A 25080-nucleotide genomic window follows, 5' to 3' on the forward strand; every position below is an offset into this window, starting at 1 on the left:
CCTGACAAACAGACCGCAGTTTGTGAGACTGAAGGGTTGTGAGTCTAACCAGGTAGTCAGCAGCACAGGAGCAACACAGGGGACTGTACTCTCACCATTCCTTTTTACTCTGTACACCTCAGACTTCCAGTACAAGACAGACTCCTGTCATCTGCAGAAATACTCCAATGACTCTGCAGTCGTGGGGTGGATCAGAGATGGACAAGAACCTGAGTACAGGAAGGTGGTGGACCGCTTTGTGGCATGGTGTGGAAACAATCATCTCATCTTGAACGTGACTAAAACAAAGGAGATGATTGTAGATTTTAAGAGAAACAGGAATAAGTCAAAAACTATTTCTATCATGGGAGAAGAAGTGGAGGTGGTGGAGGAGTATAAATACCTCGGTGTTCACCTGGACAACAGACTAGAGTGGAGATGCAACTGTGAAGCCAGAAATTGCAGAGGCAGACAATATTTCAAAATACCATATTTTTTTTATCTCTGACATAATGATTTTCTTATTTTTTGTTTTTACAGGTCCGTGTGAGGATGCATTGGAAGTGCAAATACTGTGAGTTTATATCAGAGAAAAGGGGTTACGTTTTTACCCAACCAGACTGTCTGCAAAAACAGTCATTTTACCTTGCAGGACATGGGAGTTGCTGCCCACAACTGTCTCTGTCTGTTAGGCAAGGGATATTGCAAAGTGAGTTGGTCATTATTGTGAAATTAACCCTTTGCAGGACTTTTCAATAATGCCCTGCTCACTGTACACTATCCTGCTTCTTAAAAAGTTACTTCCCAACAAATATCCATAGAAGTAACAGACTTTAGAATCATGGAATTGACAATTCAGAATTGAGTAGCAAAGCTATTAATAATGTATAACTAATAATAATGTATAACATGGAATTTCAGTGTTTAAAGTGTCCAATTGGATTCACAGAGGTCACACAATATCACAAAAAAAAATCAAGGCAGTAGACAAGCAACTCCTGTGTTGTGCGAGGTAAAATAACTGCTTTTGTCAAAGAAGTTTGACTTGAAAAATCTAAATTACCCCAGATTTAAATTGATTAAACCATGCCCCTGACTGCACCTGTGCAATTTTTATTGCTGGCCTCACAATGGCACTTCCAGTTTTGGTTATTATTAGCTGTTGAGATGTAATATTGAAGCGTACTCTGTACTTTGCAGGTATACATGAAGTTCAACAGGATTGTTGGCAAGAACCTCAAGCAGGAAATCTATGAGAGCATCGATCGCCACAGTCCTCGTCTTATAAGAGAGGGAATGTTGGCCAAAAGCTGACACAGCTTTTGGCTAACAGACCAAGGTTGGTCCTGTTATGCATTATGGCTTTTAATAGCTCGTGTAATGACATGCTATTTAAGTGCAGCTGTATTCATTTTCATGCTTCCCATAGATTCTTCAAATGTTTGAAAGATTTTGGAATTTAAGGATGGGAAAAACAAGCCTGTGAGCTTTTGCACTCCAGTAAAGCGGTTGGAGACCTTTAGTAAAGCCTGCTAGCTCTTCTCAATGTTGCAACAGTTGGTTATTTAACCATAATGCATGTGTTCTTAAATGTTAGGGAATGTGCATTCAAAGGTCTTTGGTTATGATGCTTAAAAATGTGTAGGAACCTCTAATTGTGTAATGCAATCAACTGTGTTTGGTTGCTCACTTGTCTGTCATTTTACTGTCCAAGAAGACTGCAGAGCCAACTGCTATTGGGACACTAGTTCTCAGAGTGCTTCCTCTTATCCTTGGAGACAACCCCTCAGACATCTACAAACAAGGCTCTGTGAGTATTTTTACTCTCTATAAGACTACCTAAAGGAACAATGATATGGAAGCAAATCGTTACCATATTTCAAATGAAAAAGCATTTTCAGAAATGCTTTTTCATTTTAAGAATGTGGCTGCATTATTTGACCCATAAATAAAATTAGTAATCAATCATCCTATTTGCATTTGCATTTTCTTCTTCACGACTGCACATTTTATGCCATAATCAAAAAGAAAACAAAGCGGACATTGCTTTTTCGTTTTCGTGGTCTGCCCGCAAAGTACTGCCCAGAATTCGAAAACAAAAAAGCATTCCGAGCGGCGGGCGCAGCAGAGTGACGTCAGCAGCCGCTCTTCCTCAGCTCCCTGCTGTCTGAGCTACCCATATTGTTCGGTAGGGGGCGCTGTGCACGTCTGCATTGCATTACATTGCAAACGTGCCGAGAAATTGATTGAATTGCAGCAGGGCCGAACTCAATTTGTGGCAGTGGCAGGCAGAATTGGCAGTTCCGGTGGCAGGCTGTGGCACCCTTGTGGCAGCCTTAGGACCTGGGACATCCAGCGTGTTTTTAAGCATTTATTTATAATTTTCTGTGAGTGACAATTCAGAATAGCTGCTCGTGCTCTATAATAAACAGGCTGTTTGTGCAATAAATCTTCGTCATCCTTTCAACACGTCACACAAACACATAGTGCTATTTAGTTTTCATGTCAAGTAAATACAATCACCTTATGTTATGGGACTAAAGCTGTTTATTAAATAATAATCAATAATGAAATCATTATGTAAAGGTAACAGGCTATAACAACAATGACATCCCGTTTGCCGATAATCAGCATTGGCATCACTTCCGGTGGCCACAAATTGAGCTCGGCCTTGCTGCAATTCAATCAATTTCTTGGCACGTTTGCAATGTAATGCAATGCAGACGTGCACAGCGCCCCCTACCGAACAAGATGGGTAGCTCGGTCAGCAGGGAGCTGAGGAAGAGCGGCTGCTGACGTCACTCAGCTGCGCCCGCAGCTCGGAATGCTTTTTCGTTTTCGCGTTCTGAGCAGTACTTTACGGGCAGACCATGAAAACGAAAAAGCAATGTCTGCTTTGTTTTCTTTTTGATAATGGCATAAAATGTGCAGTCGTGAAGAAGAAAATTAAAATGCAATAGGATGATTGATCACTAATTTCATTTATGAGTCAAATAATGCAGCCACATTCTTAAAATGAAAAAGCATTTCTGAAAATGCTTTTTCATTTGAAATATGGTAACGATTTGCTTCCATACAATGACAGCTCAATCTTGAATTTGTCACTCTTATACGTTGTTCTCTCCTTGAAAGTCTTTAAGGTTTGTGAGTTTGGGGTGTAGGGGATGATTGCCTTGAAAATTTGAAAATGTTTGAAAATACACATGGATCATTTGAAGTACCTAAATTCATTTTTTGCAGAATGATATTTATTTTGCAATAATTCATTGTTTATATGAGCTATTTATCCAAAGTCGGTGTATTACTTGCAATAAGTGGCATTCGACATATCCCCAGTTTGTAGAAGCAGCAATGGTACTGGTGTAGGAAATAAAGCGATGCGCTGCTGTGGACAGTGTCTGCAGCAACATTATTTTAGTCACCTAAAAAAATCTATCAGTGAAGTGTACATACCAATATATATATTTATATAAAATCTCAGTTATATTAGCTATATAAATATCGTTTCTGCCAAAACACCCAAACTGCAAAGGCAAAATCAGTCGCTTTATTTTGCTGAACACAGGAGCTGCTCTTCTACTGCTGCCTCAATCTGTTTGCTTATTAATGTTATTTGAATGGTTTAGATTCACAGAAATCACAAAACAGCACAAACTTAACAGTTCAAGGACATTATAGAAAAGCAAACCTTGTGTTCTGAGGTAAAATGACTAAACTTGCCTGTGGTATTTGGTTTCTGTGAAGAGGGCGCTATAACTTAAAATTCTAGTCAGAAATGTCTGATGGACAACGATGTAAAGCACTGAAAAAAATATTAATTATGCGACAACAAAAACCTAAATAGATTTTTTGAGGTTTCTAAAAATGCAAATTGATGCTGACCATGCCCACAAAAGTACATGGCAACACTGATCCTCCTGCTGCTTCTTCAAAGTGGGGAAAGGCTGACCAACATCTACTGTAGGTAACATACTGACCATCTGTAAGCACCTCAAACAACACCACTTAAAAAAAAAATCCAAACTATCCCTTTAATCCTAATTTATATCTTATTCTATGTTGGATTCATGTCAGGATTTGGGCCTAGACAGTCAGGTGTGGGAACCCTGATGACAGTTTCTATGTATGAAGAAATCCTGTGAGCATAGTTTTAAACAATTGAAATATTGAAGTATTGTTCGACTTACCAATAGCGGCTAATGATGCTGGAAAGGTGGTTTTTTTTGTGGAGCTCAAACTCATTCATAATTTACACAGGAAACAAGGGCTGCATGGTATGATAAAACAGATGATATGACAGATATTGCAATTGGATTGTGGTAATTATTATTTTTGTTCAATTATTGATGGTCACTTAATGAGAAATATCACTGCTGTGGTCTTTATAAAGGACTCGGATGATGATGACTCATTCCGCAACATTGACATTGGGATCTTCCTCGTTGAACCTGAAGGTGCTGTCCCATTATCCTCCCTGCATCTCAGTCCAGCTTCATTGAAGATCATCAATGAAGGAGAAGTGGTGATGGACAACATTCAAGTCTTGCCAAAAGCTATGTGCGTTCTCTTTGGACTTTCATACACAATGCATCTCAACTACCCCAGGTCTATGAAGCTCACGTTCCAGTTTATCCAACAGGTACTTCTAGAGCTGGGCCACAGTGAAATTAAACCAAAGTTACAAACATTGAAAAACCAGCTCGCGATGTAAAGCGATGTTGTCTTGTGTGTTGTGTTACACCTGCAAGTTCTGCCACAGCTTTTACTGTTTAAGAAAGTTTATAATGTTAAGTTTACAATGTTATGAGAGACATGAATGTGCAGCCATTTGTGGTGTATACAGTACCAGATGTAGAGGCGTATGCTCAGGACTACATAGTAATACTCAGTTGATATAATACAGTTAAAGGAAAATTTTGTACTTTTTATGTAAATGTCCATTGAGTTGAAGCTGTAAATTCGACTGTGTGGTCGATTGACCAAAACGTTTTCCTGCTCATGGGGCTGTGCAGTAGTGCCTTCATAAATCCACATCTGTGGCAGAGGGCAATCTAGAAATGTATGTTGAAATAACATGTAGTCATGTTTCCTTAACAGAAACACAACTATATATTTTGCAAAATAAGTTTTCTCAAACAATTTAGCAGCACAGGGATTTATTGCTTGTTGACTACATTTACTAAGACTATATATTCACATAGAACGTGCAAAATCTTCCCTTTAACACAGTTAATTTGTCCTTTTTCAAGTTGAAAATTTAGAAGATTGCGTCGAATTTTAATGTGTAGTTTTTCACAATCATACATATATTGTTGAATTGATGTCAAGCACTTTTAATGCCTATATTTCTTGCCTTTTAGATAGCAAGCTATTTTATTTTTTTTTGGCTACTGTTTCAATGCCATTTTTGTACTTGTGACAAACCTGATTACAAGTTACACCTAAAATGTTCTTTTGCAGAAACGTTCTGTGAAAAATAAATATATTGTAACATTAATGTATTCTTTAATTCTTTCCATTCTGTACAATTTGAAGATTAACGATCAAAAGGGTAATTTAATTAGAGGAAATGTCTTTACTTATATTAACTAAATATTATAAGTAGCTTTAAATAATATTATATTGGTTATTTGCTTCATTTGGCTATGTAAAATTAGCTTAAAATAGTTATTTTATACAACTAGGAAGACATTTTTTGAGCTAATCCGTTTTAGTAAAGACTGCTAAATGTGTTTGTTACATTGTACTATAGTTAGATGTTAACATAACTAAACCTGTTTAGTTTAATCTTTGTGTAAAAACTAGAATGGTTTAAGGCAACGGGTTTCCACGCAATTTTCTTGTAAAATCAACTTATTCGGGTTAAGAGTGTGAGGATTTTCCAGGAAGATGAAGAACCATCTCATAATTCAAAAATGATAACCTTGACCTTTGGTGCATACATCATATCTGAGATTATCTATGAATTTCATTAGGTCCTTGTTTTAATCTGTTTGTATATCTCTATGTTAGGAATTTGTTGAGGAGTATTATTGGGTGGTTAATAGCTAAAACTGTATGTGGTTTTGTCTGGTGAACTGGAATAACGTCTTGCTTCATAACAATTAATAGTACATAGTTACAGTTAACCAAGTATTATTAATACTCCTGGCAGACAGAGGATTACAGTAATCTTCTAATCTTACCAACATGTTTCCTTCTTGCTGGAAGTAATGTTAATGTTTAGGATTGGCACCGTCAGACTCCTGGCAAGAATCTAATAGATAATCTGTGAAAAGTAGCTAAAGATTAGGGTGATGGCAAGGAGGTCTTGCAACCTCAAATACTTTGAAGTTCATTACCAAAGATAAATCATCAAAAAATACCAGTGAAAACATGCATAAAAGTGGTGAGCAATTAAAAAGATTTTTACATGTTTTTCCACCGATTATTGAAAGGTCTATAGTTTTCTATATGACGTTTTTCATAAAATGTAAATAAAATGAGAACAAAATTTTTTTTGAAACTGATACTCCTTTAACATGGTTTCATTACTTTTTGAGAGATGCCTGTCTCATTTCATATGAAAAATAAACTCGGAGGCTGAACAAAACCTATTTTAAATACGAATCTGCCAGGGGTATGAATAATTCTGGACTTAGCTGTAGGTGTAATGTATTTGATAAACTATAAAAGAAGATCCCAAGGTTAAGGCCACAATTGTTGTAGAGAACTTTGCTGCCAGTCCAATCTGGGTCAGGGGATTTATCTTTTTTCTGGTGAATTACTGCGTGGTCCATTTCTTTCAAACTGAAATCTTTTCCACGTTTTTCTTTAAAATTGTTGTCCATTGTAGGAATGTAATGGCTGCTTTTGTTATGGAGGGTGTCACAAGGACTTGGTTAGAAACAATTAATTAAGATTTTTATAATAAGAACTCATTTCATTAATGAGCCCAGATGGATTTTAGCATTTCAGACCATTTATCATTAGGGTTAATACATTTCCTTCTGTCTCCTTTTTATAAATCTTTAGAAACATGCATGTTTTGTTTTTTTCTCATTCTTCTTCTTAACTTAGATCTCGACCCAACATAGGCGCTTTTTCATGTAACATGTCAAGATTGCGTTGTAGAGATAAAAATTACATTTAGTCTGTTTATGATAAATTGGATTTGATTGTAATGCGGTTTATTTCTTTTATTTGAATTTCCATAGGAAATATAGAGGTTACAGTTTTACTGTGTGGTAGTTTAAAATCTAAAATTAGTAGAGGTCAAAGTTGAGCAAGTTTATTCTACGTCGTTATTCTAGGTTATTCATTTTATTTCTGAAAACACTCGTGTTTTGATGCTTTTCTATGGAATTGGGACAACCTTAGATGAGGCATGAAACTGCCATACTGTATCAACAAGGGCTAAATTATTTTAATTTAAATTACATATTGTCTAAAACACAGTTTCGATTTAGGAAATCTAAACCCAATTATTAAAATAGTGCCCTATTTTTGTGAATCCAGTGTTGTGTATTGGATTGGTGTTTACAGGACACATACGATGGCCAATGTTTACATGTTTTAATTGTTCAAATTTAATTACTAAATGACTGTTGTTTTATATATTCAGTATATTTCGTTCTGCATGTGTTGTGTCTTCTCCAACTTCATATATACAGGTCCTTCTCAAAATATTAGCATATTGTGATAAAGTTCATTATTTTCCATAATGTCATGATGAAAATTTAACATTCATATATTTTAGATTCATTGCACACTAACTGAAATATTTCAGGTCTTTTATTGTCTTAATACGGATGATTTTGGCATACAGCTCATGAAAACCCAAAATTCCTATCTCACAAAATTAGCATATCATTAAAAGGGTCTCTAAACGAGCTATGAACCTAATCATCTGAATCAACAAGTTAACTCTAAACACCTGCAAAAGATTCCTGAGGCCTTTAAAACTCCCAGCCTGGTTCATCACTCAAAACCCCAATCATGGGTAAGACTGCTGACCTGACTGCTGTCCAGAAGGCCACTATTGACACCCTCAAGCAAGAGGGTAAGACACAGAAAGAAATTTCTGAACGAATAGGCTGTTCCCAGAGTGCTGTATCAAGGCACCTCAGTGGGAAGTCTGTGGGAAGGAAAAAGTGTGGCAGAAAACGCTGCACAACGAGAAGAGGTGACCGGACCCTGAGGAAGATTGTGGAGAAGGGCCGATTCCAGACCTTGGGGGACCTGCGGAAGCAGTGGACTGAGTCTAGAGTAGAAACATCCAGAGCCACCGTGCACAGGCGTGTGCAGGAAATGGGCTACAGGTGCCGCATTCCCCAGACCTGGGTTACAGAGAAGCAGCACTGGACTGTTGCTCAGTGGTCCAAAGTACTTTTTTCGGATGAAAGCAAATTCTGCATGTCATTCGGAAATCAAGGTGCCAGAGTCTGGAGGAAGACTGGGGAGAAGGAAATGCCAAAATGCCAGAAGTCCAGTGTCAAGTACCCACAGTCAGTGATGGTCTGGGGTGCCGTGTCAGCTGCTGGTATTGGTCCACTGTGTTTTATCAAGGGCAATGTCAATGCAGCTAGCTATCAGGAGATTTTGGAGCACTTCATGCTTCCATCTGCTGAAAAGCTTTATGGAGATGAAGATTTCATTTTTCATCACGACCTGGCACCTGCTCACAGTGCCAAAACCACTGGTAAATGGTTTACTGACCATGGTATCACTGTGCTCAATTGGCCTGCAAACTCTCCTGACCTGAACCCCATAGAGAATCTGTGGGATATTGTGAAGAGAACGTTGAGAGACTCAAGACCCAACACTCTGGATGAGCTAAAGGTCGCTATCGAAGCATCCTGGGCCTCCATAAGACCTCATCAGTGCCACAGGCTGATTGCCTCCATGCCACGCCACATTGAAGCAGTCATTTCTGCAAAAGGATTCCTGACCAAGTATTGAGTGCATAACTGTACATGATTATTTGAAGGTTGACGTTTTTTGTATTAAAAACACTTTTCTTTTATTGGTCGGATGAAATATGCTAATTTTGTGAGATAGGAATTTTGGGTTTTCATGAGCTGTATGCCAAAATCATCCGTATTAAGACAATAAAAGACCTGAAATATTTCAGTTAGTGTGCAATGAATCTAAAATATATGAATGTTAAATTTTCATCATGACATAATGGAAAATAATGAACTTTATCACAATATGCTAATTTTTTGAGAAGGACCTGTAATTCCAATACTGAAGCGTTGCCTTCAAAGTCCTGTTTCATAGTCGCGTCGTTCCGCACGAGATCTCGTAGCTTCCAGCACTGCCTCTCTCGCCGCTCCACCAACTTGTCACCAAAGATGGCGATTTGCTGAGTGCTCATGGATACACACATTTGTCGGCTAGCTCTTATCTTACCCGAAACGCCAACTTTAAAAACAAACTAACTGCTAAGCGAGAGCAACTATTTCTCCATTGGAAGGAAATCTGACAGAACGTCAGCCATCGCTACCATGCAGATCACGCTGAAAACACTGCAGCAGCAGACTATTCAGATTGAGATAGACCCCGAACAAACGGTGAGATGCTATTTGCTAACTAGCGCAACTAACATTACTAGCTGCAGGACTTATGTTTTAGTTTTTTGGCGTGAACCCTACAGGTTTGCGTGATGTTTGTAGTTTCGGGGAAAATGGGGCGTATTTACCGCACATTGGCAAAATTCCGAAACAACGCGACACCTCCAATGTATTACGAGCTAACTTTAGCAGGCTAATGCTATCGTTAGCTTAACAGCCCACCAACAAAGTCCCACCGACGCAACTGTAAACTGGTCATTTGACATTCTAACTTTGTCACTCGGGTAGAAGGTGGTTCTTTGTCTTTTATGCCACGACTCGACACAATTAATTACCCTAAAAACCCAAAACTTAAAACACGAACAAGGTGAATGCTAATGCTAATGCTTATGACTCTGCCAATTACGATTAGCTGTGCTGCTAGCACAGTGGGAAGCTGGCTCAGTTTGTTAACATGCTCTCCTATGTGGGGTGTATCATGTGAGCTAAATGTTAAAAGAGCAGTAGGCTTCTTTACTGCAGTATTGCTGACAGATATTCCTAACGAGTCGAAGGGAAATATTCATGCAGAGTTGGAACTCAAACTTCAGCTGTTATTCAATTAAAGCTCAGTCACTGCTTAATCATTTCAGAAATGTAGCTGAGCTGCTTTGAATGAGGAAGACCCCCACGGTAAATCTGGAGGAGCAGCAGAGATCCAAAGCTCAGGCTGGAGAATCTGTTGACAGGACCATTAATCTCGGACCACCTTTCTGTAAGGGTGTGAAGACAAAAGCCATGAGAAGTCACTTTTGCAAGTTGTCATGAGCTATGTAGGGGACACATAAAACACAGGGAAGATCAGATGAGACTGAAATTAAATGTTTTGGCCTACATGAAAAACATTGTGTGGCAGAAAACTAACAGTGCACCCCACCTTACACCACTTCTGTTTGAGACCCCTCCTAAACCCAAATCCTCACAGGCCAGCGTGGTGCAAAATTAAATGGTTGAATTCCCTTTTCAGCATGCGGTCAAGTTCTACAGTCCTGTGAATGACCTAATTATTTGGTTCAGGTGTGTTGAAGCAAAGAAGCATCTGAAAGTACAGGACTCTAGAACTGGAGTTTAAGACCCTTGCCCTAAACAACCAATGGTGAGACATGGTGGTGACAGGGTCATGCTGTGGGTCAGGACACAGGATGATAAATGGAGCCCAAGTACAAGGCAGTCTGTCTGAAGCTGCAAAGGACTTGAGATGGCGCAGAGGTTCACCTTCCAGAATGATGGCACATTTTTTGTGTTAGAATGGCTCTAAGTTCAGACCTAAATTACAAGTGAGAAAGTATTGATTAAAGGGGCTGAATACAAATAATGCATCATTTTCCTTTCACTACAGTTATGCATAACCTTCTGTTGGTCTATCGCATAAAATCCCAATAAAATACATTAAAGACTGTGTTGAACATGACAAACTGTGACAACAAAAAAGGGTTTAAACACTTACAGGACACTGTAGAAAAAACAGATTAGATGGTCTGAGAGACCACAGAACTAAAGCGCTAGGAGAACATTTCAAATTTCTGTATACAGCTACACATGATGTCTTCTTCTCCCTTTATCAGGTTAAGGCCTTGAAGGAGAAGATCGAGGCTGAACGGGGAAAGGACAACTTCCCTGTTTCTGGGCAGAAGCTGATTTATGCTGGAAAAATCTTGCAAGATGACACACCCATTAAAGACTACAAAATCGACGAGAAGAATTTTGTTGTAGTGATGGTGTCCAAGGTCAGATTAGGCTTTACTTTGAGGCTAGTCATTTATTATATGCTCCATATGATGATTAGATATGAACATGGATTTTCTGAAATAATAACTTAAAAGCTGTCAGTTTGGATGTGCTGTGGTATTGCAAAGCCTGGGGGATGAACAGCTGTTTTAACACAGGGTTTCTACACAGTCTTGAAAAGTATGGAATTAGCCTTAATCATTTTCCAGGTCTGGATGAGTATGGGAATATGGAAATTGGCTTTTGGAAGAATGTTAGATTTTTCAGACTTTTTTTTCTTCCTTCTTATTAGACAATAGTCTGATGCAGTAGTTTTTTTTTTATCTATGTGATGTTGCATCCCACCTTGATTTTTAACACTTGTGTTTTCTTTGATTTACCGACTGGGTGTTTGCTTATGCAAAAATCTGATTTGGGCAATTTCATTACTGTTAGGTCTCTAGGCAACTTTACATTTAAAATTTATAAACCAGTGAACCACTCTGAAAATAAAAAAAACAACACTAGCGATCTGTCCTCTGATTTGGGGAACCTAAAGGCAAGAAACCGTCAAAGATTCAAGGTAGTGTAGGAACCAGTGAGCAGACTGCTATTGGTCTACTGAGATGTTATTTTCTTTTGTTTTCATTTTAAATAATAATCATTATTTATTTTCTTTACTATTTTTGAATTGATAAAAGGCTAAGGCTGCAGCTCCAGCCTCACCACCAGTCTCAGAAGCCCCCAAGCCCCCTGTACAAGACTCTGGCTCCACTTCAACACCCGCCACAGCTACAAACCCTGCTCCAGCCCCGGCCTTAGTCCCGGCCCCTGCAGCTGTCCCCATTTCCTCAGAGGAGGCCAAACCGGAGCCAAATACCGCTGCCACAGAACCACAACAGCCAGCCAGGTATAACCTGTTCCAGCATTTGTCATGACTGGTCGCAATTGTAAGAGAAAATTGAACCATATCACATTTAATTTTGTTATTAAGAGAAGAACTAATTCAGTTATGTAATAGCTCGGACAACAATATTTCTTCTTTATTGTGGTTCCATCAGGTTTGATTATTTTAAAAGGGTCCATTGCAGAAGTTCAGTTCACTGTGTTGCTCAGCTTTGTTTTGGAAGCAGCTGCTAAATTGGTCCGAAATCCAGGAGCAGACCCTCGTCATTGCCAATGGTTTAAATCAGCAAAGTCTTCTGTTGCAGGGAATCCTGTATTTATTCTGTGCTATATAGAGGTGAACCAGTCTTGTTTTTGTGAATGTAAATAATCTGTGTGAGCGAGGCTCTACAGTAAACATTATTTCCTCATTTAAACCTTGCTTTGCTGCCATTTGAAGCATTTAGAGCAGTTGACTCCTGGTAAATGCAAACTGCCTTGGGTCAGTCTTTTCTTGACCCTGGTTTAGTCTGTAGTTTTGTCTAAGCTTTGTAAAATCTGTTGAAATACTTAGACTGCTCTTTAAAAATACCACTATTTCTTGGTTTTTACACGGACACCATTGCAGTTCAAATTATTTCAACTATAACATGTTTAGTAGGCTGTTGTACAAGTACTTATTGCACAGAATATTCTCAGTTTGTCTGCTGTTCTGCTCTGTATAGAGTAACACAAGTCTAACAAGCTGACATGAGCTGGGTATCTGCTCGGTTAGCCAGCCTGCAGTCAGCTGCTCTACAGACGTGCTTCTCATAGCTGGCCAGGAGCAGTTTTAAAGCAGCATTGCTTTAAGAAGAGTCCTGGGTGGCTCTTTGGTTTCCATGCCACACCTGTCCCTAGTTTTTTTGTTAACAGACAGCTGAATTTATCTTCATTGTAAGCAAGGGAAAACTGTGTAAGGGTTCTTTCAGCCAGCTGACGGGCGGTGCACAATAGCAAGTGCAGAAGTGGTGACTTTGTTACGATATCGCTGAACAAGCCATAGAAAACTCATGTCACTTTGTCTGGGATCTAATCAAAAGGTTTTTTTAAGCATAGGATGCTGATACCGGTGGGGCCCCCACTCCTAACTGGGGACCCCTATTCAAAACTTCTGGTTGGACTGGCAGATCCCAAGCTGTAGCCTTAAACTTTGCTGCAGCCGAAATTATTCGCTACAGATTCATCACACCAGATAAAGGCTTTCTATAAATCTCAGTCACTTAGGTCCAACAACTGGAATTGGAAGTGAAGCCAGATCCTGTTCCTGGATTGTGACTTTGCTATTTTGGTTTGAAATCAAGAGTGAGACAGTAGTGAGTGTTTTGAACGCCGTCTCGATCTTCTCTGATCTTCCCAAAGACATCTGGAAGTTTGTGTTTAACGTGTTACTTTCCTGCTGGTCTAAAAATAGCCTGCCATCTCATTCTGGTGTTCTACAGTTATGATCTAAATATGTTCTGGAGTTAGCAAAACTCCAGAACATATTTCTTTATTCATATAAAGCTGAAAGTAAAACAGGCTGCTATCGTTCGCCAAAAATATTCCATGTTCTTTTCTATTGACCTCTGATTTATTGGGGTTCATTTAACTGGTAAACAATATTTAGAATCACTAAATATATGTATTTGAGTGTTAAAGCTTAGAGTAAGTATTAAATAAGTTTAAGTCTTTGTTTTTTAGATGCCACGGTTTCATAGCATTTACACAAAACATTTGAAATAGTATGTGGACTATAATCTAACTGCTACACATACATGATGAGAAGATAGTCATTCCAAGGTTTTCCCAACCAAAAAGTAGGTGAAATATTTACAAAAGCACGATTTGTCCTGTAAGCAAGGCAGTCAACTGACCTGCAGTGTGCAGCAATAGGAAGGGCCGTGTTGTTTAACTGTTATTGCCGCACTTTCATCCTGGTAACCACCCCGTGTCTGTGCTCATTCATCTCATTGTGTTCTGTGAGTAGCAGTACAAGAATTCAGTCCAAACAGGAATATTTAGGTTATTTTGTTAACCTGTAGGTTATCATTTGATTTGGTCATATCTGAGTTGATATTGTCTGCTGCCTCCAAACTCAACAGCTTCACCTTTAAAATCAGTCCTGCGATGTAATGTTGTTTCACCTTCATGTTTTGTAGCTCCAGTGGTGGGAGCCAAGGCCTGGATGCCTCCTCAACGCTCGGTAGGTAGTTTACTGGTTTCTTCTCTAGTTTTAGCACTTTTCAGACCTTCTTATTGAAGGTATTGTCACAGTGGTACATTTTCTTTTTACATTGTTAGCCAGCAGCTGTTTCTGCTGTCAGTCGGGGACTTTACAAGCTGCGGCGTGCTGCATACCACTTCTATGTTTAGAGGCTGACAAAGCGAGCCCTTCCTCGTTGTGGCGTCTGAGAGTGATGAGGGGGATTCCCATTTCATCCTCTGATAGTATGCACTCAGCTAGTAAAATCTGTCACACTGCTGTTAGGGAAGACTGTCCGTATGACTTCAATTGAATTTGTCACTTTTAGAATCTGCATCCTCAGAGATCTACTGATAAAAACCCTAAGACACGCACAATTCTTATCTACATTGAACATTTCTGTGTATAATGGTCTATTTAAAGCAATGATAAACTTAGCTTCAGACTAACAGTTGTTCCTAAAGCATCTTTGCTGTGAACAACCTTCCTAACACAGCATTTGTAGCTTTTGATTGACATCTAACCTATTGCTGCTTTCATATACTGCACGGCGGTCTGGAAGCAAATGGCATCCCTGAAAAGTGCCTGGATGTCTGCAGTAAAACATCTGGCTTTGCTGAAACTCCTTTTCTTCTACCTGTCTGGTAACCAATGCAGTCAGTAACAGGCCTTCTGTTTGTTGAACTTATAAAACATCAAATATGTTTCCCCTGTTCAGCATTCAGCTTCGCATGGTTATGCCATTGTTAAACATTGGTAGTTTTTTGCTGACTTCGAATGAAGTCAAATCTGTCACCAGAGTTTCCAGTTCTTATGAACGTTATCCTTGAGACAGCTGTACGGTACCTTGCTAAAGTATTTATTTAGTCATGTGTTTTTAATTGGAACTACATGTGAAAGACCAACTCGGTAGTCTAGTTGCGAAGTGGAAGGAAAAGAAAACATGGTTTATAGCAGGAAGTCTTGTGGGATGTTTCTCTACCAGCTTTTCACACCTAGTGACTGAAATGTTTTTAAGTCTTGCCACAAATGCTCAATTGGACCTAGGCTTGAACTTTGACTAGGCCATTCCTACACATGAATAAGAATCACATGAAGAAAGTCTGGAGTCTTTTGCAGCATCTAACAGGTTTTCTTCGAGGATCACCCTTTATTTAGCTCCATTCAACTCCCCAGCATGATGCTGCCACCACCATGTTTCATAATGAGAATGGTGATTCCTTCAACTTTCAAGTTCTGGTGGTTTATATATCCCCATTTCACAAAAAAAGTATCCAAAGGTAACACAAGACAAATAGATCCAATTTGTATATAGAATGTGATGAAATCACAAATTTAAAACAGTTTGTGTTGTTCCATCAAAGAAAACTCCAATAAATACTTTAAAGTGTGTGGTGGAACTGTGGTATGTAAAGAAAACAAAGTTCCCAAGAATGAATATGTGTGTAAGGCATTGTATTCAACAGTTCATTTGTTATATTTCAGATAATAATATAACAGTGCAGCTCTGTCCATCTGGCCCTGTGTTTACAGTGACTGGAGCCGAGTATGAGGCCATGCTGACGGAGATCATGTCTATGGGCTATGAAAGGGAGCGGGTTGTAGCTGCACTACGGGCCAGTTTTAACAACCCTCACAGAGCTGTGGAGTACCTCCTTACTGTACGTCACACACACACTACACACTGAACTACTCGTACCTTCTTAGGAAAAACTCCCGATTGTTTTGAATGTGGAAGCTTTTCTGACCTTGCAAGTAGTTCAAAGGCCAGAACTGATCCAGCTGGGCTCTTGTTTTTGTCTCTGTTTTGGATTAGGAGACTTGGACTGTGGAACAACATAAAGCCTTCTAAAATTCGCAGAAATCCAACAGTTTTTTTAATTTAACTTTTAAAATATATTCTCTCAACGGTAACATGTTGGTCTTCCAGTGTTTGTAACCAATATACAAGAAGTGTGTAGCCATGTGTGTGATTGAATGCATTGTTCCATTACCAGGGTATCCCCAGCAGCCCAGTTCAGGAGAGTAATCCACCGGCCCAGGCTCCCACATCTGGCCCCACAGAATCTCCATCTCTAGCAGAAGGTAGGATACAGCTTTGTTTGTCTCCTCACTGGGAAATTAAACACTTTTCTGCTAGTTTGACTACATGGTTGTATTTCAGATGGGTCTTAGAATAAAAAAAAAGCTATTTCAAAAGAATTTGAATCATATTATCAGTGTTGAAATCCTACAATTTTGCAGAAAATTAAAGCACAGACCTAATAGGAAGACACCAGAACCTTTAGGCCTGTACTGACAGTGCTCAACATTTGTGGTTGGTCCACTAGTCTGAGGAGCTGATGTCCACCTTTGTGTCCTTAGGGTGTTTTCACACCTCTAGTTCTTTTACTTTAGTTCGAATCAGCTGATGAGTTTGTTAACTTGAAACTTTTGTATGTGGTACTTTTAACACAGAGAAACTCGGACCGAACCAAACCCTGTCTCTACGAACCACATGAAAACATTGGGTCTGTTTATTGGTCTGATGAGACCAGTGGAGGAGAACCAAATGTAAATACAGGAAGCAGATGCTGTGTTCTGAGCTAGCAGAAAGAAAACAGAATTTAATCATATCATCAGTTTGTTTCTCAGCACTGTCAGGGAAAATTATCCATCAAGTTTACAGAAGGATTTTGAGATTTCTTGAAAATTGCAAAGGGCTTTATACTCTTGGGAGAAGTTTATTAGCTTCTTTACTCTTCTGCATCCCACAATGCAACGCAGACCTGGCTCAAGGTTGCCGCATTTACCTGGTACCTGTCTCGGATCGGGGTCAGATCATGTTCACTCCACAAATAATCTGCTCTCTAATTCGCTTGGAAGCGTACCGAGACCACCTGTTCAGATCTACGTAAAAAAGAACCACACAAATGGGGGGAACGACCCGCTTTGTTTTAAATGGACTAAACAATTGTGTGAAAACACCCTTAGTCAGCTCTTCTCTGCTTAGAAACATCTGCAGATTTGTTAATAAAACCTTCTTTTGTGAGAAGTTGACAGTTTTCCAGAAAATCCCTAAGACCTCTCAGCTTGCTTTAAATGCTGGATGACGTCACAGTCATCGCATGCTTGTGTGTGTGCATAATACGGCGGATGAAAACTTTGGGTTTCAAGAAACCCTGCTGGGAAATGATCAAGATGTTGTGTGTTTCTTCAGTGGGTCAATAAGAGATGGTTGAGTTGATCAGCTAAGCACATTGATCACTGATTCATCAGAAACATCTTAAAGTAATGGTACAATACAAGGAATTGTGGGATTTTTGGGAACTTTAGAAGACGTGAGTGTGGGGGTGTGTTTGTTTGGAAGATTTAATGGGATGCAAATAGTTTAAAGTGTAATTTTTTCTTTTTTTTTTCTTGGCGCTCTTCCCAGGTTTTAGATAAAATGCAGTCATATTGGATTTTCAGGTCCTGGTTCCTTATACACCTCTGACTTTTCCAACTTGAATTATAACTTCAAGGAAACTTTCGGTTTTTCCATCATTAAAGAAGGAAACTTCAACTTTTGAGGTAAAATGAAAGACATAGGTCCTGTCCCAATTCCCACACTACACCCTACGCCCCTCTATGAAGTGTTTACTTTGTACAAGTGCATGTAAGGGTTGAAGTGCGCAGGTTACAAGCGTGCAAAATTGGAGAATTGGAACAGTAGGGGTTACGTCATCGACTTGCACCTCTGCACCGTACCTGCAACATCAAAAAGGGCGAGAACCAGCGCTGTTTTCACAGTCTTGCTGCTAAAACAACTATTTAAAACTGCAACAAGCAATTGTTTTGAGGAGAAAGTGCAGGAAGCGAAGGAGGCTTATACACCAGACTCTCGCTGCGCCAGTGTTTGTTTGAAAGGTAACTTTAGTTTTATGGGGTACTGACTGCCCAGACTCACTCTGAACCCAGTGGTATCTTACAATGTTGAGCCTGGAAAACTAGTATTTGTCGGCTTGCTGTCTAACGTTTATGCAGTTCTTATTATTCTGATTTGATGGCTGGTTACGTTGATGGTTGTGATTGGTTTTTGCTCAGAACGTCATCTGCAGCAGTGAATTGTGGGTAATATACTTCGGCGAAGTCGGCTTAGATGCGGGCTTTGCCGAAGGGCGGATGTGGGGCACAAATGGGGCGGGGCTAAGGACGACTCTGGAGAATTGGGACACAATACGCACTCGAACCCATCAACGGGAACGCGCAATTCAGGGACACAAGGGTGGAAGTGCGGGTATTGGGACAGGGCAATAATCGGAACGTCCCTCAGCCAAGCATCCATCCGTTGTCTATGCAGGGGGCTGGTGCCTGTCTCCAGTGGTTATAGGGTGAGAGTTGGGGCACCCACTGGACAGGTTGCCAGTCCATCACTGGGCAACTATGCAAGCACACACTTATACCTAAGAGTAATTTAGAGAGACCTGTGAACCTAACAGTCATGTTTTTGGACTGTGGGAGGAAGCTTGAGAACCTGGAGAAAACCCATACATGCACGGGGAGAACATGCAAACTCCATGCAGAAAGACCCCCGGCTGGGACTCCATTTGAACTGGATTTAAAACTAGTGATGGGACACAAAATGAAATGAAGTAGAGGCTTGGTACCTAATTAATCATGACTTCTTGTCATTTTTTGTCAAATAGCTATAGTTTACACAAAAGGAAATTCATAACTGAATTAATAGACACATGATTTGTGTCACGATGAAGTGCAGCAGTTTCTGCTCTGACTCAGTGTCGTACCTCCATGCTGTGGTTTATCTAACCATACTGATCTGGAAGCAGTTGCATGTCTGTGTCTACGCCAGCAGCTTCAGGAATCATACTGTTGTAAATACTGCAGTTGTTAGGGAAACAGTCCAGTGTTTCTACATGTTACAGAAGAGGGTTCCTGCCATGTAAATCTATATCTAAACATGTTACATTCTCACCCATACCTCAGAACAGCGATGCTGCTGCTCTGCTCTCCCCTACCTGACAACACTTGATTCCGATTTTATTTTCACCTTCAAATTAAAGAAAGAATACGTAATATTTCAGGATCTTTTAATTTAGTTTTATTCCTTCGCCCATCTCTACTGGTCAGCCTTGATTAGAAAGCTTGTTGGCATGGCAACACTGACAGGTTGTAATCACATGTTCAGCCGTTTGTTCCCTCACCTCATTGGGACGTCTGATGTCACCACAGGTATTTTCTTGCGTTAGTGTAGTAGTAATCACCTTTTTAAAGTTTCCGCTTAAAAACGCTGTTCCAGTCTGCTTATGCTTGTTATCCAGTGCTGTTTATTCCTATAGCAGGATGAAACACGGTGCTGCACACGTTTGATGCGCCCCATTCACACAAACAAGGGAGGGGGGTAGGTGACGCAGCATGCAGATCATTCCGTGCTGCATTTACTCACACTTGGACATCTGATACTTAGTCACCTAAACACCAGTTAACAAGTCATATGTGGTTACATTCCACCATACACACACATACACATCACCACTACCCTGGGTGTGATTGGTTTTTGTTAACCAGCTGCACTCCTGTGTTTACGTTTTCAGTCGATGCAATGGTGCGCATTTGACAGGTTTTACAAAAATTGCTTTAGTTGACTTTAAAGCAGTTTTTATTTCTTTGTTTTGTGGCCCACCAGGAGAGAACCCCCTTGCATTCCTGAGAACCCAGCCCCAGTTCCTGCACATGAGACAGGCGATCCAGCAGAACCCTGCTCTGCTCCCAGCCCTGCTCCAGCAACTAGGTCGGGAGAATCCCCAACTTTTACAGGTAACTCTAATCTAGAGTTTTAGGGTTTTAAAGTGCTTTCTAAAAGTATTCATACCCCTTGAGCTTACGACCTTTAGACCTCAGAGTGTTTTATTGAAATGTTATTTCCATTAATCAATGATTGTCAAAAGCATTTCCCGCCCACTTTATAGTTCTTGTAGGTCTGTCACATAAAATCCAATGAAGTGGTTGGAAGATAGTGCAAGCATCCAAATTAAATGATGAATAATTCCCTCTTCCTGTTGTGTTTCCAGCAAATCAGCCAACATCAGGAGCTGTTCATCCAGATGTTGAATGAGCCAGTGGGAGAAGGGGGAGACCCCCCAGAGGTTGGGGAGATGGGGGCGGCAGGTGAGGAGGGAGCACCTGTCAACTATATCCAGGTTACACCACAAGAGAAGGAAGCCATAGAACGGGTGAGCTTGCAGTAAAAACACTGGATCACGGATTGGATTTCCGCTTGCTGTTTTTAATGACATCTTTTCCATCTCCTTTGTGTTTCTGTGCGCTGCTCCACCCGAGCAGTTAAAAGCGTTGGGCTTCCCTGAGGCCCTGGTGATCCAGGCCTACTTCGCCTGCGAGAAGAATGAGAATCTGGCAGCCAACTTTCTTCTCAACCAGGGACTGGAAGACGACTGAACGGGAGCAGAGCACTGCCCACCCCCTTGCCCCACCCATCCCACCGCTCCCCCTTCCTCAGCTCAACATAAAGACTGCACCCCCGAATTTTACTGTACAACCTCAGCTCAAGCAGACAGGGGCAGGGTGGGGAGGCTAGGGGCGGGGGAGTACGTGGGGTTGCATTGGGATGGAGTGAAAGGTTGTGTGCAGGAAGGTCAGATTATGGGAGTTGGGGGGGGTGGGGGATGAAGGAAGTGTGGACAAATAATGAAATCCACGTGAATTCCAATGGAATAAGTGGGGTGAGTTTAGGGGAGATCTATAATTTGATTTTAGATGCGCTTTGTGAACATTAGGGAGGGGAGAGAGAGAGAGAGAGAGGTGGGGGGGACGGGTGTGCGTGCTCGTGTCTGCGTGTGTGAGAGTACGTGTCTGTGTATGCCTGTGCAAGATGGATGCGATTCACTTAGGCTGAAAAAAAAAAAAAAGTAATCAATCGATCTCGCATTCTCTAAGTTTGTTAATGCTGTAGCGCGGCCATATGGAAGCACGTTCCCCTCACTGCACTGCGACAACATCATCAGCGTGTGTAAACTGCTTTGCGTGTACCTCTGTAAGCCTCATGTGCATATGTCCATGAATGAAATTAGAAGTGATGGACTGGACTGTGCTGCAGCCTTTTTTATTTTTTCCTGTCTCTGACATGATGTCCTCGGGGTCTTTAAGTCAAAATAGAAACCAAACGTCCAGAATAGGATCTTAATAATCAGCTCAACGTTCTGCTCCAATCATCTGAGCTGGTTGCAAAAGAGTCCACACAAGCTGCGCCCGCCTCTCAATCAAACATAAAGCTATTGTTTTTGTTCATCACATGTGGTTCCCAATGACACTACATATTAAATACTGATTACAGGAGTTCCTGTTCTACTTATCTACGACGGCTATGGTTTAACTCTGAGCGGATGTTCATGAAGGCAGCCATCCAACTTTCACCTCAGAATATTTCATCAGAAATTCCCTGTAAACAAAACCATTCAGTGTGTCTCAACTGGGCATGGGTCGGTATCAGATTCTCCGGGTATAACGTTGGCGATCATCATGATCGACACCGTTATAAAAAAAAAAACCTGAAAACAAAATATGACCTAATTCTTAAAATAAAAATAGATGCAAAAAAACACATTTTTGATGTGGCTGAGAAGAATAAAACATGTAGTTTATTACAGATAAAATGTTACTGTGAACTTTTTAGTTTGATTTTAATACATAAAAATAAAGATTAAAAGCTTGGTAAATCTTACTGTTTAATATGTTTGGGATCTGTTAGAGATGTTCCACTCAGGCCTTTCCTGGCCTATTTAAGGTCTGAAATGCCGATTTTCTTATTTCTCTTAAGTATAGCACACATATAACAGAAAGCAATGGGCTCCAGGCTGTTTGATAGGATGGAGGTTTTGAATCCAGCAGTTAAGGAACTGCAAGACTACCCGTATTTATGCCTCCGTTTATCTGACCTTTACCTAAAGGACTTGATATTGGAGATCTTTGTTGTGATGAAATTATACAGCGTTCAACCTGCTGATCAAGGAAAAACCATGATCTCAGCCCAATTTATTTCATTTAATAACAAACGTGCCCATAGTAGCTGGGCAGTTAGCCAGGCTATCTCAGGGGCTAGCCAGCCTGAAATCAGCTGATCTTAGTCTGCAACTGTAGTTATAAAATAGCGTTGCCTTAACAAGAGGGATGGGTGGCACCGTTTATGATTCCATGCCATCATCTTCTCAAGCAGCCATCCTTGATTCTGTTAACTGGCCCATGCCCATTCTGCACACATTTCTGTATACATCTAAATTATGAACTGTATAGTCCACATAAGAAAGGTTAAGTCTTGTGGCTCATAATGCTTTTTATGCACAGTTTGATTAGATTGTTTACAGGACAGTCTTCAGTTGGCAGCTGCTTTATGGTGATTATCATGATGATCTGGGGGAAAACTCTTAAAAATGAGTTGATCGATCAGACTAATTAAACGATCTCAGCGCTAATCAATGTAAGATGGTCCTGTTCTAAACTTAACCTTCCTTCAGTATGTAGACTCTGACAATTCAAGGTTTAGGACTAACTTCCCGGTGGGATCTGATTGGCTGTTTCATCACTACTGTTTAAATGCAGTGGTTTAATGTTTGACCCAGTCCATTAATAAGACTGGAACTGTGACCTTGATCTGGGATAAATGCAGCAACATAGCTTTAGCTCCAACTGGACACAAAGCTAACCCTGTGAAGATCTCATTTAATTTTGTGTACACGAGTTAGTTATCCTCCAGCGTTTGTTGAATGAAGGTTTAGATAACTACAAGATGACCTGGACCCGATTTTTCCATTAAATGTTAAGGTCTTTATTGTGTCTGTGAGAAATGCAGACCTTCATTTCTGAAAACTAGCCTAGTTATGGGATTTCCACTTTGAAGTCACAATCTGGTCCTGACCTAGCGGTCGGTCAGTGAGTCTGGACAAATGCCTTTTCATTTTCAAAACCTGAAATATTCAAGCTAACATAAACTTCTTATTGAAGATTTCTAAGCATGAAGGATGAGGCCCTGGGTTACCTGTGAGGCAACTGTTTTTTAGTTTTATTGGGTTCATGAATAGATGCTAACTGTTTAAGGTAACACAAGTGGATTTTCTCTCTGTGGGTGTGTGTGTGTGTGTGTGTGAAGGCAGTCTTTACTGATTGTTGTCCTACAGCATCAACATGATCTTAGACTATGCTGTGCTACATTAAATATCAGCAGTCTTTCAGCTCCCTGACTCTGTGTGCCTTCACATCATTGTCGTACCCGCCTCACTCTTAATATACAGGTCATCTCAACAAGTTAGAATGTCATCGAAGTTCGTTTTTCTCAGTACTTCAGTTCTGAAAGTGGAACTCTACATTCATCCCACGGTGAAATATTTCAATTTGTGTTCATTTTGGTGATTGTCTTACAGTTATTAAAAACCCAAGAACTCAGTTACTTTGAGAATTAGAATTTATAATAAAGCCAATAAAAATGTTATTACAGGAGTATGGGCCTTCTGTAAAGTATGTACCATACAGTGTGTACAGGGCTCCTTTTTATTGGTTAATGCATCAGTGCGGCCTGGCATGGAGGTGATTAACCTGTGGTTCTGCTAAGGTGTACAGGAAGCCCAGGTGGCCCTAATAGAAGCTTTCAGCTCTTCTGCATTGATGGATTTGGTGTCTCCCCTTTCCATCTGGACAGTAGCGCATAGATTCTCCACAGGGTTTAGGTCGGGCCAGTTTGCAGAGTGATATGATGGCCATGTAATCAGGTACAGTGCTTTGAAAAAGTATATGCCCCCTTTACAGTCTTCTATTTTTGGTTTTTTGATCATTAAACTAATTTTAGTAATGAAATAAAGATAACGAGTAAATACAAAGCCAAACCCAGATCATATTACCTGACCTGAAGATATAATTAAAATCAACCTTACCAGAGGCTGAAAGAACTCAAAAAGCAACACATCTACAAAAAAAAAATAAAAATCATTGACATTAATCGGTCTAGAAAGGGTTCCAAAGGCATTCCTAAGTTTTTGGAAGGTCAACAAACCAAAGTTAGAGCCATTATCCACAACTCGGCAATGCATGCAGCATTGCTGAACCTTCCCTGGAGAGGGCTGTCAACGATTCAACTGGGAGCTCACTCTAAAGTTTCATTGAAGAGGACAGCTCTGACTTGATAAAATTAAGTGGACCAACAGCTGCAAATTTTAATGTTCCACAAATCATCACTGACTGGAAAAGCTTCAGTTTGGACCGAAACCAGCTTGGATTCTGAGTCTCTAACTGATTAACAAAGGAAATGCAAATATACTTTGAACTGAAAACAGGACATTGGAGCACTGAGCAACAATCCAGTCATTTTCTTTGGCCCAGGTAAACCACTTCTGAAATTTGCCTGTTTCACAAAAAATCGTTGTCATAAACGCGTGAAGGCGACCTGCTTCTGGACTCCCTCTGGCTATTTTATAAATCACATATGAAGATGGTGATCTCTCACACTGCTGGGAGTTTTCAAAATAAAGCTGGAGGTGCGGGAAGACATCGACACTGCGTATATTCTTGTTGGTAATGATTTCTGAGTTTTGTTTTAAATCCTGCAGCTGGATGGTTGCATAACCCATACTTCACCACGTGGTCATAGTATGGGTTGTCACGAACCCTACGCAGGGGTGTGACTGCCTGGGTTGGTGAGTCAGAGGTGTA

At 40.2% G+C, this 25080-nt stretch overlaps 1 protein-coding gene and 1 long non-coding RNA gene across 3 annotated transcripts; both read left to right on the forward strand.

Annotated features, from left to right (window-relative positions):
• The first annotated feature begins 386 nt into the window (after nt 1-386).
• On the forward strand, nt 387-5243 carry LOC124863603. The gene is made up of 4 exons (XR_007037166.1): nt 387-553; nt 1180-1318; nt 1697-1789; nt 4370-5243. It is a non-coding gene; the product is annotated as an uncharacterized LOC124863603 (long non-coding RNA).
• A 4024-nt stretch (nt 5244-9267) lies between these two features.
• On the forward strand, nt 9268-23618 carry LOC124862615 (UV excision repair protein RAD23 homolog A-like). 2 transcript variants are annotated; one of them, XM_047356631.1, is made up of 10 exons: nt 9268-9533; nt 10166-10287; nt 11138-11299; nt 11981-12189; nt 14345-14388; nt 15922-16049; nt 16386-16473; nt 20054-20184; nt 20439-20600; nt 20710-23618. In XM_047356631.1, exons 3-10 carry the CDS (start codon nt 11288-11290, stop codon nt 20821-20823), a joined length of 888 nt encoding a protein of 295 aa, XP_047212587.1. In that variant the 5' UTR covers nt 9268-9533; nt 10166-10287; nt 11138-11287; the 3' UTR covers nt 20824-23618. The 2 variants fall into 2 exon arrangements, with proteins under 2 accessions (XP_047212587.1, XP_047212586.1); XM_047356630.1 differs by lacking the exon at nt 10166-10287.
• The last annotated feature ends 1462 nt before the right edge of the window (nt 23619-25080 follow it).

This window comes from Girardinichthys multiradiatus, chromosome X, assembly GCF_021462225.1.
Source record: "Girardinichthys multiradiatus isolate DD_20200921_A chromosome X, DD_fGirMul_XY1, whole genome shotgun sequence".
Taxonomy (NCBI): domain Eukaryota; kingdom Metazoa; phylum Chordata; class Actinopteri; order Cyprinodontiformes; family Goodeidae; genus Girardinichthys; species Girardinichthys multiradiatus.

Excerpts from the sequence above, each read along its gene's own strand:
- LOC124862615 (XM_047356630.1), top strand. The coding sequence starts at position 9,468 with ATGCAGATCACGCTGAAAACACTGCAGCAGCAGACTATTCAGATTGAG. Across the intron at positions 16,050-16,385 it reads CTGTGGAGTACCTCCTTACT|GGTATCCCCAGCAGCCCAGT; the intron begins GTACGTCACACA and ends TTCCATTACCAG. Across the intron at positions 20,185-20,438 it reads AGAATCCCCAACTTTTACAG|CAAATCAGCCAACATCAGGA; the intron begins GTAACTCTAATC and ends TTGTGTTTCCAG.